The sequence below is a fragment of the Martes martes genome (assembly GCF_963455335.1).
Source record: "Martes martes genome assembly, chromosome: 2".
Lineage (NCBI taxonomy): Eukaryota > Metazoa > Chordata > Mammalia > Carnivora > Mustelidae > Martes > Martes martes.
Genome location: NC_137889.1, coordinates 105170562 through 105184814, shown reverse-complemented (window position 1 = coordinate 105184814; position 14253 = coordinate 105170562). Strand labels below are relative to the sequence as shown.

At 35.7% G+C, this 14253-nt stretch overlaps 1 protein-coding gene across 4 annotated transcripts in view; it reads left to right on the top strand.

The window, feature by feature from the left end:
• The window catches only part of PPA2 (inorganic pyrophosphatase 2), an 88668-nt gene that overhangs the window by 66922 nt on the left and 7493 nt on the right, over window positions 1-14253 (top strand). For 2 of the 4 annotated variants that reach the window (XR_013966459.1, XR_013966460.1), the window contains 2 exons: window positions 2547-2616; window positions 3218-3374. Coding sequence is in view for 2 of the 4 variants with exons in the window: in XM_080797529.1 (XP_080653655.1) it covers window positions 2547-2616 (70 nt within the window). In the remaining 2 variants the exon portion in view is untranslated. The remainder of the gene's footprint in view (window positions 1-2546; window positions 2617-3217; window positions 3375-14253) is intronic. The other 2 variants (XM_080797529.1, XM_080797528.1) reach the window with 1 other exon arrangement.

Genomic DNA, 14253 nt, shown 5'->3' with positions numbered 1-14253 from the left:
AATATTTGTAAATTTAGAACAAAATATTTAATATCATATTATAAAAGGAAAGCAGCACAGTCTCCTTAGTCCTTATTTTAAATCTCATTTATTATAGACACCTTCATCTTAGTCATTCCTTTCTTTAAATGATTACACTGCTTCTTCTTTTGCAGGCCATAATTGTAGTTTAAAACTAAAGAGAACGCCTAAGTATTATAAACTCCACAGGGGTTCAGTGGTTCAGTATTATATCCCCAGCATCTTATACATTTAGTATAAGAATAATTTTTTGAATCAGTAAATATGAATCAGTATTAGCTATTTTTACATAAGGGCCAATTTACAGAAAATAAAAATGTGTCTGATAACATGCCTTCAAACATTCAAAGTACATTAAATCTGGAGGGAAATATATTACAACCCAGATTGTATACTTTATTAACTAAAAGGATGTCAGTGAGGAAGTTGGCACTGTTTTTAGCTGATGGTAGTAGAAGAGCCTATTGGAGAAAAAGTAAACAAGAGGCTTCATGATCTCTCATCTTTATATTGGTGTGCCTTGCAAGAATCTCTTAAGTCTATTTGTATATACCTTCCATTTCATTCTTTTTTTTTTTTTTTTTTTTTTTTTTTTTTTTTTTAATATTTTATGTATTTATTTGACAGACAGAGATCACAAGTAGGCAGAGAGGCAGGCAGAGGGAGAGGAGGAAGCGGGCTCCCTGTTGAGCAGAGAGCCCGATGTGGGACTCGATCCCAGGACCCTGGGATCATGACCTGAGCCGAAAGCAGAGGCTTTAACCCACTGAGCCACTCAGGTTCCCTTCCATTTCATTCTTGAAACAGCTGTACTGTTAATTTGTCCAACATGAAAATGGCAGAGTCTCTTGCCTTTCCTCCATTCCATTGGTTACTTGTCAAGATATTTTACTGGGGATATTAAAAAGTTACTTCAAATTTTAAAAATTTACATTGTTGGCTTTAATATTGACTCTTTTCTACCATTTCTGTTGATGGTTTGCTTTGTTGTAGCAGCAGAGGGTTACTTCAGAAATAGGTTATCAGATTTAACATAAAATCCTGGATATCCAGTTAAATCTAAATTTCAGAGCAACACATCTTTTAAAAATAAATGTCTCATGCCATGTTTGAGACATACTAAAAAATAGTTTGATCTTACTTGAAATTCAAATTTAATTGGGTATTCTGTATTTTATCTGGCAGCCCTATTTAGAGAAGATTTCCCTGTTTCTTACCATCATTTTCCCAGAATTTCCAAGGTATGTTTTACTTAGGTTTAGTTATAATGTTAAAAACATTGTAACTAGCCTATTTAGCATACACCGTGCTTTCTTCAGAGGACGAGGACTTAAGACTTCGCAGTGTCTAGTTTTTTGCCTTGTTTTTTTTTAAATTTAGTTTGGACATTCTTCGGGAAACATCTGACTTATAAGGCCTTACCTTTTTTAGTTTTTAGCCTACTTAAGTATGGGCTGTGGAGAAGAGAATACAAAATAGTCTTAAAGATAATGCCAACTTGCATCAGATTTTATTCATGCCAAGAATGAAATAAATCCCACATTGTGAGTCTGGATAGAAAGCAGAACAGCCACTTAACAGTAATTGCTGTATACCCAATGTCTGATTACAGACAGATGTAATTACAAAGATAAATAACTAGACAGGTCTTTTTATCAATATATCCCAAAATATTTCACAGAAACCATTATGAAAGTGCATTTGATAATATATATCTCTCAAGTCCACTTGGAGGGCAAGTGTGTGTTTGTGTTTCATCTTCTTTAGGGATCTGCTAATTACTTTTCCCTTTGGTTTTAACTCCTTCACTGCCTCTTTCTATATCCATTTTAATCTAATTTCTTTGATGAAATTTTAAAAAATCATTCTTAGTATCTTTGGAAGGAATGATGCCTCTGCTTTCCTCCAGGAAGTAGGAAATACACAGTGGGCGACATGCTTACGGGGATAGCCTACCATTCCCCATTGTGTGGGAAGGCCTTGACCATAGAAGGGGCTCCTGTCTATGCCTCCCTGAGCTTCCCTCCCCCGAAGAAAACTGAGTTTTCATATTCAATGTGCTTTCCTCTCATCACTCTTAGCTTAGCCTTCCATACCTAGCTGAGAGATTCCATAGCATCTTTCACTGGCCAGTTGTAGTGTTTACCACCTCACTTAGATGAAGAGTCTTCCTTATAGTCATCATTCCATGTGTCAAGTTTGGTTTTTCTTTTCCTTACTAAAGGCCAAGTGTAGTTGTGTTGTACAGTCTTTTATATACCAGGAGATTATTTAGATTTGTATACTATTATTTAAATTTTAAAAAAATTTAGAATGTGTAGTGCTGTGGAACACTATATTTATAACTTTGCCTGAAAGAATGTACAAATATCTCAGTTTATATTCATTAGGTCCTTTTTCACTGGCTGGAAATAAATTACTGGAATTCTGCATTCAATGTAGAGTATTTGGGATTGGTTTTCTTTTTTCAGTAATTGCTTCTTTTTTTATCCCAATTAATAATAACATTGTCTTTTCCTCTCCAGCACAAATGTGCAGGTATGTGACAGCCCTTTCCATTGCACTCAAGAGGAAGCAAGATCAATAGTTGAACTGGTAAGGGGCAAATACTCAAAGCATCCTTTAACCTTACAAACTTCATGGGGAAATCTAGCAGAAATTCTGAAAAAATCTAGCAATGAAATGTACCAAGTATTTTGAGAAGGATAGTTTAAAAACAACACTAGAATCTATTCTTTTTTAATCTGGAGAATTGAAAATCTTTTAGTTGAATTTTTAAATTCTGTTTTCTGAAGTACAGTAACCACATTGGGGCACCTGGGTGGCTCAGGCGGTTTAAGTGTCCAACTCTTGCCTTCAGCTCAGGTCATGATCTCCTGGTCATGGCTCTGTGCTCAGCAGGGAGTCTGCTTGAGGATTCTCTCTCCCTCTGCCCATCCTCCCACTCATGTTCTCTCTTTCTCTCTGTCAAAAAAAATTTAAAAAATAAGGTACGTTAACCACTTATTTCATATGAAGCTACTTTTCTTAATATCACCAATTTATTGTTTATATGCATTTACTCTTCCTGGTACTGTCCTGTTCCCATGAGTGACCTACCATCGAGTGTCTAAATTATGATTGGCTGCTGGTGCATGTGCATTTTGGCTCAAGAAAAATGAAAGAAAACTATTTCTCTTTTTTTTTTCCCATTTAGTTGGGCTGTCTTGCAAGCTTTCCTTCTAGCTAAGATGATATCCTTCGATTTTTATATATCTTAATGATAAGGCTGTCCGGAGGCAACTGAATTTTTTAGGAAATTAATGCTTGATTTGGAGACCACTAAATAAGAAAATTCATATTCAGATAATCAGGTAATGTTGCTATATAAAGTGTGTTCAGGAGTGGTCATAGGCTAGAAATCCCATTTATAAATTAAGTTTTTCTTTTTAATCTTAAACTGATTATGAGATTGAAGCTAGTGAATTTAGATCTTTACTTCAGGAACAATAAAAGTGTTTTTGCACTATGGCTGCTTTGATTTTTTCCCCCCCACTAATTCATCAGCTGTTGAATTAGTACCTGCTGGGTTTGGTAAGATTCTAGGTACTAGGGATGCAGTATTAAAGAAAAGACAAGAAAAACCTCTGCCCTTATGTAGCTAACATTGTAGTTGGGGAAATGGATAATAAATAAATACGTGGAAAATATATACAGCTGACCCTGAACAATGCAGGGGGTGTGGGGTGCTGACTCCCCTGCATAGTCGAAAATCCATGTATAACTTTTGATTCCCCAAAAACTTAACTACTAACATCCTACTACTGACCAGAAGCCTTACTGATAACACAAATAGTTAATACATGCTTTATATGTTATATGAATTATATATTGTGTTATTACAATAAAGTAATCTAGGGAAAAGAAAAAGTTACTAAGAAAATCATATGGAAAATACATTTATGGTATTGTACTATATTTATTGAAAAAAATCCACTTGTAAGTGGACTTGCATAGTTCAATCCCCTCTTGTTCAAGGACGAACTGTAGTGTGTCTGAGTACAATAAATGCTAGTATGAAAAATGAGCAGGGCAGAGGGGATGAAGTGCCAGGAGTGGGATTAAAGTTGTAGTTATTAAAAAGAGAGTCAGGGGCAGCCTCTCTAGGAGAAGACTGACATGAGTCAAGATTTGTAGAAGGTAAGAGTATTAGCCAAGTAGCCATCTGGAGGAAAAGCATCCCAGGCCACAGTCCGAAAGGCCGTGAGACAAGAGGATGCCTGGCATTTCAAGAAATACCCAAGGTACCACAGTGATTGGTAGAGTAGAAGGAGACTAGGGGAGACAGGAGGAGGTAAGATCAGAAATGTTTGGATCTGGATATGGAAGCGGTGGCAAATTATTGTGAAAGACCCTGTAAAATAGTCTGTAAAGACTGTCTTCAGAAATTTGTTTCTTGGGGCGCCTGGGTGGCTCAGTGGGTTAAAGCCTCTGCCTTCGGCTCAGGTCATGATCCCAGGGTCCTGGGATCGAGCCCTGCATCGGGCTCTCTGCTCAGCCAGGAGCCTGCTTCCTCCTCTCTCTCTCTCTGCCTGCCTCTCTGCCTACTTGTGATCTGTCTGTCAAATAAATAAAATCTTAAAAAAAAAAAATTTGTTTCTTATTCTGAATGAGATATGGAACCACTAACTAGTTTTAAGTGGAGGAATAATGTTAATTGACTTAGATTTTTCAAGATCACTCTGGCTACATTGGTGAAGACAGATTATAGGAGGTAGGGAAGATCAGGGAAGCCATTATTAGTAATGCAGGGTACAATATCAGTTTATTTTCCCCACGTTTTCAGTTTTGTATATATATCTATGTTATATTCTGAACTTAGTTCTCATCGATATTTATTATTACTTCTTTAAGGAGAAAAATAAAGGAAAACAAAAAACTTTTTATCTTTGTCCAAGTAGTCTCTCTCTCAAATTAAGGCTTTTAGTTTGGGATTTATAAATAATAGGTATAATAGATTTTTGTCTTAAAATTAACTAGAAGATTAAAGTTTCTATCTTATATCCTGTTTTTTATTTGTCTCCTATCATATTAGTAGGAAAATAATCCTCTTGGAAAAAAGAATAATTGGAAGCTATGGATGTGATTTAGGTAGATCTGAGTAACAAGATTAGAGCAGAAACCCTAACATCTAGGCTTAATTACGTGGTGTGGTAACTTTGTTGTGCTTCATAATAATGAAGAAAGTGCTAAACTGATTTTTCACTGAGAATACCACAGAAAATCCAAATGCAGAGAAATCAGTCCACCTACACTACTTCTAATGGAGCATATTGTATATGGGATTTCAGCATTAAAAATGTGTAAGTCAGAGAATTGATCTATTAGCATCTAGTGATTCGAACCCAGCTTAGATAATACTTTCTTGGGAAAATTTTATTAACTTGTAATAATGAAATTCTTTGTAGTTGGAGTATTTTGACTTGGCATTTCATCTTTTCAAAACCACACTGAGATGTTTGAATCAAAATTATTCTGGTATATATTCCCAGGATCTCCCTGTTTTGCTGTATACTAAGCATTGCTTTGATGTCAAAGTACTATTAGTTTTTGTTTGTCCTTTGGTTGCTCAAAATAACTTAAGACATTGAAGTTATCTATCAGACTTGTTCACATTCTGACCACATCAATCCTGGGATTATGTGGAATCACATTATAACCTCAGAGTTTATTAGTGGGCTTATTAGAATGACTGAACACATTCTAACAAGTTTAATCAACAAGATCTATATTGATAGAATGCTCAGGATGACTTGATTAGGTGAGATTTTTGGATAAATTAACTGCTTCAGCAAATGGATACTTTCAAATATAAAAAGAAAAGACATGGATTAATTAATAGAACTGTTACAGGAAGCATATATTCCTCAATATGTATTGATCAAAGCACAATTAAGTCTAAGTAGCACTGAGATAAAAAAAATCATCAGACAGTTACCTGACAATATGTACAGTTCAAGTAGGAAGAATATTGTCATTATAACCAAAACAAAATAAAAGCCAACAACCTGATGAGTATTATTTGGAAGTATTTGAGAAAGAAAACAGAAAATAGCTACAGAAGTGATTTGTCATGCATAGGTCAGATCTTAAGAAGGATAGTAGATCTGAAGAAGATAAGGAGAATCGAAATGATCAAAAGAATTAGAATTTGTTTATGAATATAGATGTTTGATTATTTATCATCATGAAAGGCAAGGCTGTGTCGAAAGCAAGACTTGTGCCGATCTCTACACACTGGGGACCCACAGAGGCAGAGAACACTGCCCTGTTACCCTGGGAGTCTGGGCCACCTGCGTATGTCTCTGGCAACAGGAATAACAGTCTGTAATAGTTCAGCCACAGGACCACCCTATTTCATGTTTGGAGATATTGTGTCTTTTCTTTTTTTTTTTTTTTTTAGATTTTATTTATTTGTCAGAGAGAGAGAGAGAGAGAGTGAGCACAGGCAGACAGAGTGACAGAGGGAGAAGCAGGCTCCCTGCGGAGCAAGGAACCCGATGTGGGACTTGATCCCAGGACGCTGGGATCATGACCTGAGCCGAAGGCACCCGCTTAACCAACTGAGCCACCCAGGAGTCCCGATATTGTGTGTGTCTTTTAACCTTTATGTAAGTTTATAGCCAAAAAAATATGAGACTTTGGCAATTCTTGAGGATGGTGTGACTAGAAATTGGAGCTTTATTTCCAGGAGCAAGATTCAGAGCATTTATAGGAAACAAAGACTGTTTGTGTATATATGTGCACACATCATGTGATTTGCCTTCCAGATCTAATATTAGCTGCTATTGATGACAATTTATTTGACTGCTGGGATTTAGGACGCTACTTTTAGGATCCTTTACTGTATGTAAATATTTTATGAAAATATGCTGAGTTGATTGAAACGAAGTTTACAAGCTTAATCTAATAGACATATAATTAGAGAATGCATAGTTTTTTTCTACTACATGTGGACATGTCCAAAAATTGAGTATTCATCCACAAAAAGAGTTGCAAAAAAAAAAAAAATGCCAGAGTTGATGTCATGTAGATAACATTCTCCTATCTATATATAATGAAGTTACTAATCATTTATGAAAATATTAAAAGAAAAAACCCAAACCATATGTTTGGAAACTAACAACACTTCTGAATATGTTATACCTCAAAAAAAAAAAAAGTAAGGAATCATTAAATACTTAAAATTGAATGACAACTGAATCACTATATGTCAAAACCTGCACAATACAGCAAAAACAGTTTTTGAAAGCAGTAAAATGATATAGTAGAAATAAAAATTGAGAGGCCAAATACTGAACTCAATAATTACTCTGTTCTTTTTCTTATCTTTTAACATAAGAAAGAAAATTACAAAGAGTAGAGCCATTTATTTATTTTTTATTTTTTTTTTTTTAGTTTGGGGAGGGAGAGAGAGAATCTTAAACAGGCTCCATGCCCAACACAGAGCCTGGCACACTGTTCAGTCTCATGACCCTGAGACCAATAAAATTGCTACATCTTTAGTCAGAATGATCAAGAGCTGAAATCAAGAGTTGAACACTTAATGAGCTGAGCCACCCACGCACCCCTACAGCAAATGTTTAATGAAAGAAAGTATAATAGGGGCACCTGGGTGGCTCAGTGGGTTAAGCCTCTGCCTTCGGCTCAGGTCATGATCTCAGGGTCCTGAGATCGAGCCCCACATCTGGCTCTCTGCTCGGCAGGGAGCCTGCTTCATCCTCCCTCTCTCTGCCTGCTTGTAATCTCTCGCTCTTTGTTGAGTAAATAAGTAAAATCTTAAAAAAAAAAAAAAAGAAAACATAATGGCAAGGATCAATTAAAACAAAAGCTGGTTTCTTTTTTTAAGAATAATACTATAGACAAAACTATTATAGGAAGTACAATGAAAGAGAAAGTACAAATAAAAATATCAAGAATTAAAATAAAGACATAAATATGGGCATAGGAGATATTTAAATAATCAGGAATACTATGATATGCTTTTGTCAATACCTTTCTAAACACAGATGAACTGACAATTTTTAATTGAACTTGTCAAGATGATCCTAAAATTTATATGGAGTATAAAAGGCCCGGAATAACCTAGAAAGAATTGATAAATTTAAATGAAGTTTAAAAAAAAAAAAAAAACCTGTAAACAGTTACAAGATACGATAAACTGAGTCAAAACACAAGCCTTTGATTGGGGGAAGATATTTGCATGTAAATGGCAAGATTTAACAGCTTATTCAGATCAACAAGAAAAGGATAATCTAGTAGGAAAAAAATGGGCAAACAATATAAATGGACAGTTCTTGAAAAAAGATACTTATAAATGGCCAGTAAACGTGAAAATTTGCTATATCTCACCAATAATCAGTGAGCTCAAGCTAAGACACAATATAAATTCATAATTACCAGGTTTGCAAATGTGTGAAAGTCTGATTTTCCAGGTGTTTTTAAGCAAGTGGGGAAAGGAGACCTCTCATACTTGTTGATATGTTTGATGGGAGTGTAAATTGGTACAACTGCTTTGAAGAGCAATTAAGTAATTATAAGTAAAGTTGAAGATACTTATAATCCACTACTCTGAAATTGCTCTTCTAAGTATACATTCTACAGAGACACTAATATGTGTGTTTATGTGATCAGACGTGGCAAAACTGGAAACTGAATAAAAGTCTATGGTAAGAGCTGGGGGAATAAACTATAGTGTATATGGTGGAGTGTATGCCACAGGGAAATGGGAACTGTGCGACTCTACATGGATAAAACTTGAAAGTGCGGTGTGGGGCTGAAAAAGCTTTTGCAGCAAGACATACTGCATAGTATGCAAAACACCCAAAGCAGTACCATATATTTTTATGGGTACAAACTGATAGGGTGTTCACATTTTAGAAACATAAATAAGAACAGTAAACACCAGCATTAGAATGGTGGTTACAAGTTACTTCTGAGAAGGGAAATAAATACGATTTTTATTTCGGATGAGTAGGAAGAAAAAAAGACTTCAGTTGTAAAGTTTCTGAAATAAGGTTAACTCTTAAAAGTGGGGCGCCTGGGTGGCTCAGTGGGTTAGGCCGCTGCCTTTGGCTCAGGTCATGATCTCAGGGTCCTGGGATTGAGTCCCACATTGGGCTCTCTGCTCAGCGGGGAGCCTGCTTCCCTCTCTCTCTCTCTCTCTCTGTCTGCCCCTCTGCCTACTTGTGATCTCTGTCAAATAAATAAAATCTTTAAAAAAAAAAAAAAAAGAAAGTGTAGGGACTTAGGTAGGTGTTACAATAGTCTCTGCATTTTCTGCATGTTTGAAGTATTAATAATTTTTAAAATTTGAACGCTTAGGAAAACAATAGAGAAAATTGGTAAAAGCAAAAGCTAGATCTTTTGAAATGATCAATAGAATTGCTACATCTTTAGCCAGAATGATCAGGAAAGAAAAGAAAGAAGACAGATCTTTCTCATCAGGAATCAAGTGACTTCACTGCTGGTTCTACAGCTATTAGGAGAACAATAGGGAAATATTGTGAAAAACTTTATACAAGTAAATTTGACAACTTGTATGAAATGGACAGATTCTTTGAGATATGTAAATTACCAGAGTTCACTGAAAAAGGAATAGGCATAAACAAATTAAATGTGTACTTAAAATCTTTCCATAAACACAACGCTTGGCTGAGCTGGCTCTCTCTACTTTTATTCAGCATTGTAGGTTCTAGCCAGTACAGTACGAAGGAAGGGAAAGGGCATTCATCTTACAAAGGAAGATACATGAATGTCTATGTAGAATATTCAGTAAAACCTACCTGAAAGCTACCAGAATAAGTGATTTTAACGTTTGTTGCAGGATACAGAATCAAAATACAAAAAACAAGTTTATTTTTATAGGCTAGCAATAAACAGTTGGAAACTAAAAATAAATATGGTATTTGTAATGGCATCAAAAGTATGAAACACGTAGGGATAAATCTGGAAAAAATACGGGAAGAACCTTTAAACTATAAAGCATTGCCAGCAGAAATCAGAGAACTAAATTAATAGATATATTTGTAAATGTAAATATATCATGTTTATAGGTTGGAAGACTCAGATTATGATCTTCTCAAGTTGATCTATAGATTCAGTGTAATGCCAATCAAATTCTAATACACCGTTTTGTAGAAATTAGCAAACTCATGTATATAGAGATCTCGAATAAACTAAACAACTTTATAAAGAAGGAAGTTGGAGTAGTAACTTCCTGATTTCAGGACATTTTATAAAACCACAGTAATCAAGATACTTTAGTAATGTGTAAAACTAGACAAATCATTGAAACCAAATCCAGAAGTAGACTTACATATATGTGGACAACTGATTTTCAAAATGATAATCTTTTCAACAAGTAGTACTTGAACAGTTGGTTATTATTCCATATGGTACCAAAGAAACCTCACTTCATTCCAAACCTTGCACAGTATATATGATAATTTTCCAACATGTATCCTAGACCAAAGCTTAAAACGTAAAACTATAAACCTATTTTGATCACGGGTTAGATGGGCAAAGTTTTTTAGATATGGCACTAAAAGCATAACTTAATTTTAAAAATGATCAGTTGAATTTCATCAAAAATTTCTATAAAAATACTCTTTAGAGAATGAATAGCCACATTAAGTAAGAAGATATTTGAAAATCATATCCCCGACAAAGGGACTTGTACTAGACTATATAAAGAACTCTCACAGTTCGTTAATAAGAAAATAAAACATCCCCTCACCCCCAAAGGAAATGCGCAAAATACTTCGGTGGTCACTTTGCCACAGCAGACATACTGAAGACATGTGAGATGGTGCTCAGTTTGACTAGTCTTTGAGGAAATATAAATTAAAAACCACAGTGACATGCTTATGCACACGTTTTAGAATAGCTAAAAATGTAAAAGATTGGCCATTGTTGGTAAGAATGTGGAGGAACTGGTAGTTCCATAGCCTGCTGGTTGTAATGAAAAATGATACAACCACTGTGGAAAAAAACAATTTGGCATTGTCTTGAAAAGTTAAGCATATACCTACCATATGATCTAGCCATTCCACTTTTAGATACTTATCCAAAAGAAATGGAAGTATATGTCCATACAAAGACTTGTACACCAATGTTTATCTCAGCTTTCTTTGTAATAGGCAAAGTGAAAACAACCCAAATGTCCACCAGCAGATGAATGGATAGATAAATTGCGGTGTATTCAGATTATGTGTTCAGTGTGGGTGTACTGCTCAGCAATAAAAAGAAATGACTATTTGACACATGCTATAACATGGCTGCATTAAAAAAAATTATATTGAGTGAGAAAAGGCAGACATACATATTATATCATACCATTTATATAAAATTTCAGGAAAGGCAAATGCTCACGTATAGCGACACAAAACATCATTGGTTGGAAAGTTTGGGAGAGAGCCAAGAAGGAAAGGTTTCATAATTTCTTCTATAGAGACAGGAGGAAATTGGGGATAGTGGTGAATATGTTTATTATCTTGATTGTGATAATGACATTACGAGTGTATATTTGTCAGAACTTACTAAGCGATACTATAAATATAGTGTGCAACATTTATTTTATGTCAGTGTTAGTCCAGTGAGTTTCTTTATGTAAAAAAAAATTTTTTTTCCAGAGTCAGACTGTCTAGGACCAAATATCAGGCCTTTCACTCATAGCTTAAGGCAAATTATTTAACTTATTTATGCCTGGTTTCTTTCTTTATAAAATGGAGCTAAGAATATCTTCCTTGTAAGAGTTACTGTAGAGCATTGAATGATATAATCCAGGTAAAATATGAAACAAAATATTCAATACACCTTGGGTTTTATCATTATTGACATGAATGTTGTTGAATTAAATTGAGCACAGAGGGGAAAAAAATCCCTTCTATTCCAGCTTCTTGAATACTTCTGGTGATGAGAATATCACTCCTTCATGAGGTAGCCCATCCCATTGTTGGATATTGGAAAAGTCATTGTGACTAATTTAGATTATTCAGTGAGAATCTGTCCTATATTCGGAGACTTAAACAGGAAGAAAGGGAAGAGGAAAGAGAAGAAGTTAGTTTCTACAACATAACTTATTCTAATACGTAACCACTTTTCCCATCTGGGAATTTTTTCCCCAGAATTTTCCCACATGCTTCTATTTAAGCACTTTCCTTGTATTCTGCTCTCCGAGGAAATGGAAAACCTCTAGGCATCATGCGAAGTTAGGGAAAGTTTGAATTAGGTAATTTGTAGGGTTTTTTTAGTATTTGGTGACTGTAGTCATTTTACTGGAGGGGAAGAAAAAAGAATTGACCTTTGTGAGGTTGCACACACAAACTCAGTGCATGCAGGACTGAGGAAGAACCACACTCATTGCTAAAGAAATTCCCAGACTTTCCTAAGGCTCTACACAGCCTGGTAGCCATAGGGATTAAAATTCCTAGAATTTAGGATCGAGGGCAAAGAGAATAAGTAAGCACACTCCTGCTCAGTTCAAGGACCCAATCTCATGATACTGTGAACCTTCAGCTCACAGGAATGCTGGAAAGCACTAGAAACTTCTGGAACTGGGAGGAGAGAATACCTCCTAGAGAAGTCTCAGCAGTGACAGTCTGACTTTATGCCTTCCCTTGGCAGCCTCAGGCAAACCTGGAGCACCCAGCGCTCAGAGACGGCTATGATGACAGTTCACAGGTTCATGAGCAGTGCATTGAAGGAGAAGAATAAGGGGGAAATTTCTACTTTAATTAAAAATGTACTGACTATATTTGGTAGACTTTATTTCTTTAGTGAAGCAGTGATATCCACAGTGTTTGTATGAAATTTGGGACAGTGATTTTGTGTTTGATGTCAGGACTCCTCAGCTGAATCTTAGAGAACAGTGCGCTAGAACCAGATCCTGATTTATCAAGAAAGGACATTTTAAAAATTTTTAATGATGAATTACCATAAAGATGTTCCTTTTTTTTTTAAGATTTTATTTATTTATTTGAAAGACAGAGATCACAATTAGGCAGAGAGGCAAGCAGAGAGAGAGGGAGGGAAGCAGACTCTCTGCTGAGCAGAGAGCCTGATGTGGGGCTCGATCCCAGGACCCTGGGATCATGACCTGAGCCAGAGGCAGAGGCTTTAACTCACTGAGCCACCCAGGCACCCAAGATGTTCCTTTTTGACTTCAGAGCTCATTCTGCATCACTACTCAAAGGGGAATAAAACAAATGAAAATAAGGTCAATCATTTTGTTTGATTCTAGCCAATTATATACATTATTGAAAGGAAAGGGAAGTAGATTAAACTTACATAACCTAAAATACTCTACATTTTTGTCTGAGGATAACTAAGAACTGGTCATATTTTGTTGGGTTTCTAAAGCAAAAATCAGAAAAGAAATGTAAAAGTAAAACTAATGTACATCAAATGCTGTATGAACTTTGGAAATGTAATAATGTAATAATGTATAAATGTAATAATGCAGGAAGAGAATATTCAAGAAAATAAAATTCAGCTACAACCCTGCTGTACCTGAATGAAAAATGGGGAACTTTTTTCCCTTTAATCTTGAGCCCTTATAATAAAGTGAGAGAGTATCAATTCTCATATAAGAAATCACAGGGATGCCTGGCTGGCTCAGTGGGTTAAGCCGCTGCCTTCGGCTCAGGTCATGGTCCCAGGGTCCTGGGATCGAGTCCCGAATTGGGCTCCTTGTTTGGCGGGGAGCCTGCTTCCCTCGCTGCCTCTGCCTGCTGCTCTGCCTGCTTGTGTGTACTCTCTCTCTCTCTGACAAATAAAAACAACAACAACAAAAAACCCTACAGTTTTACATTGTTCCAGTCAGTGTATCGTGTTAAGTTGAACAGATGTCACCTGCAGTTGAAGATGCTCGTAGGGACCTGGTAGGGTTATTTGAAGGAGAGACCCTTATGTACACAGTGGTTGTATTAGTGATTCATATCAACTTAAAATACATTTTAAGCATGAATTGGGACAGAGGCTAGAGTAAGCTTTGGTGGGTAAAAGAGGAATACTTTGGTAATGCAAACTCTAGATTAATTTGAAAGAAATATGAATATTCATGAGAAGTATTTTTGGAGTGGGAAAAGGAGAGAAGATAGCGTTTTTCGAATAAGAGTATAAAATAGTACTGTTTTGCAGAGAATTTATATTAGTTGATTTGAGGGTGCCCAGTTTTCCCCAGTAAGTAAC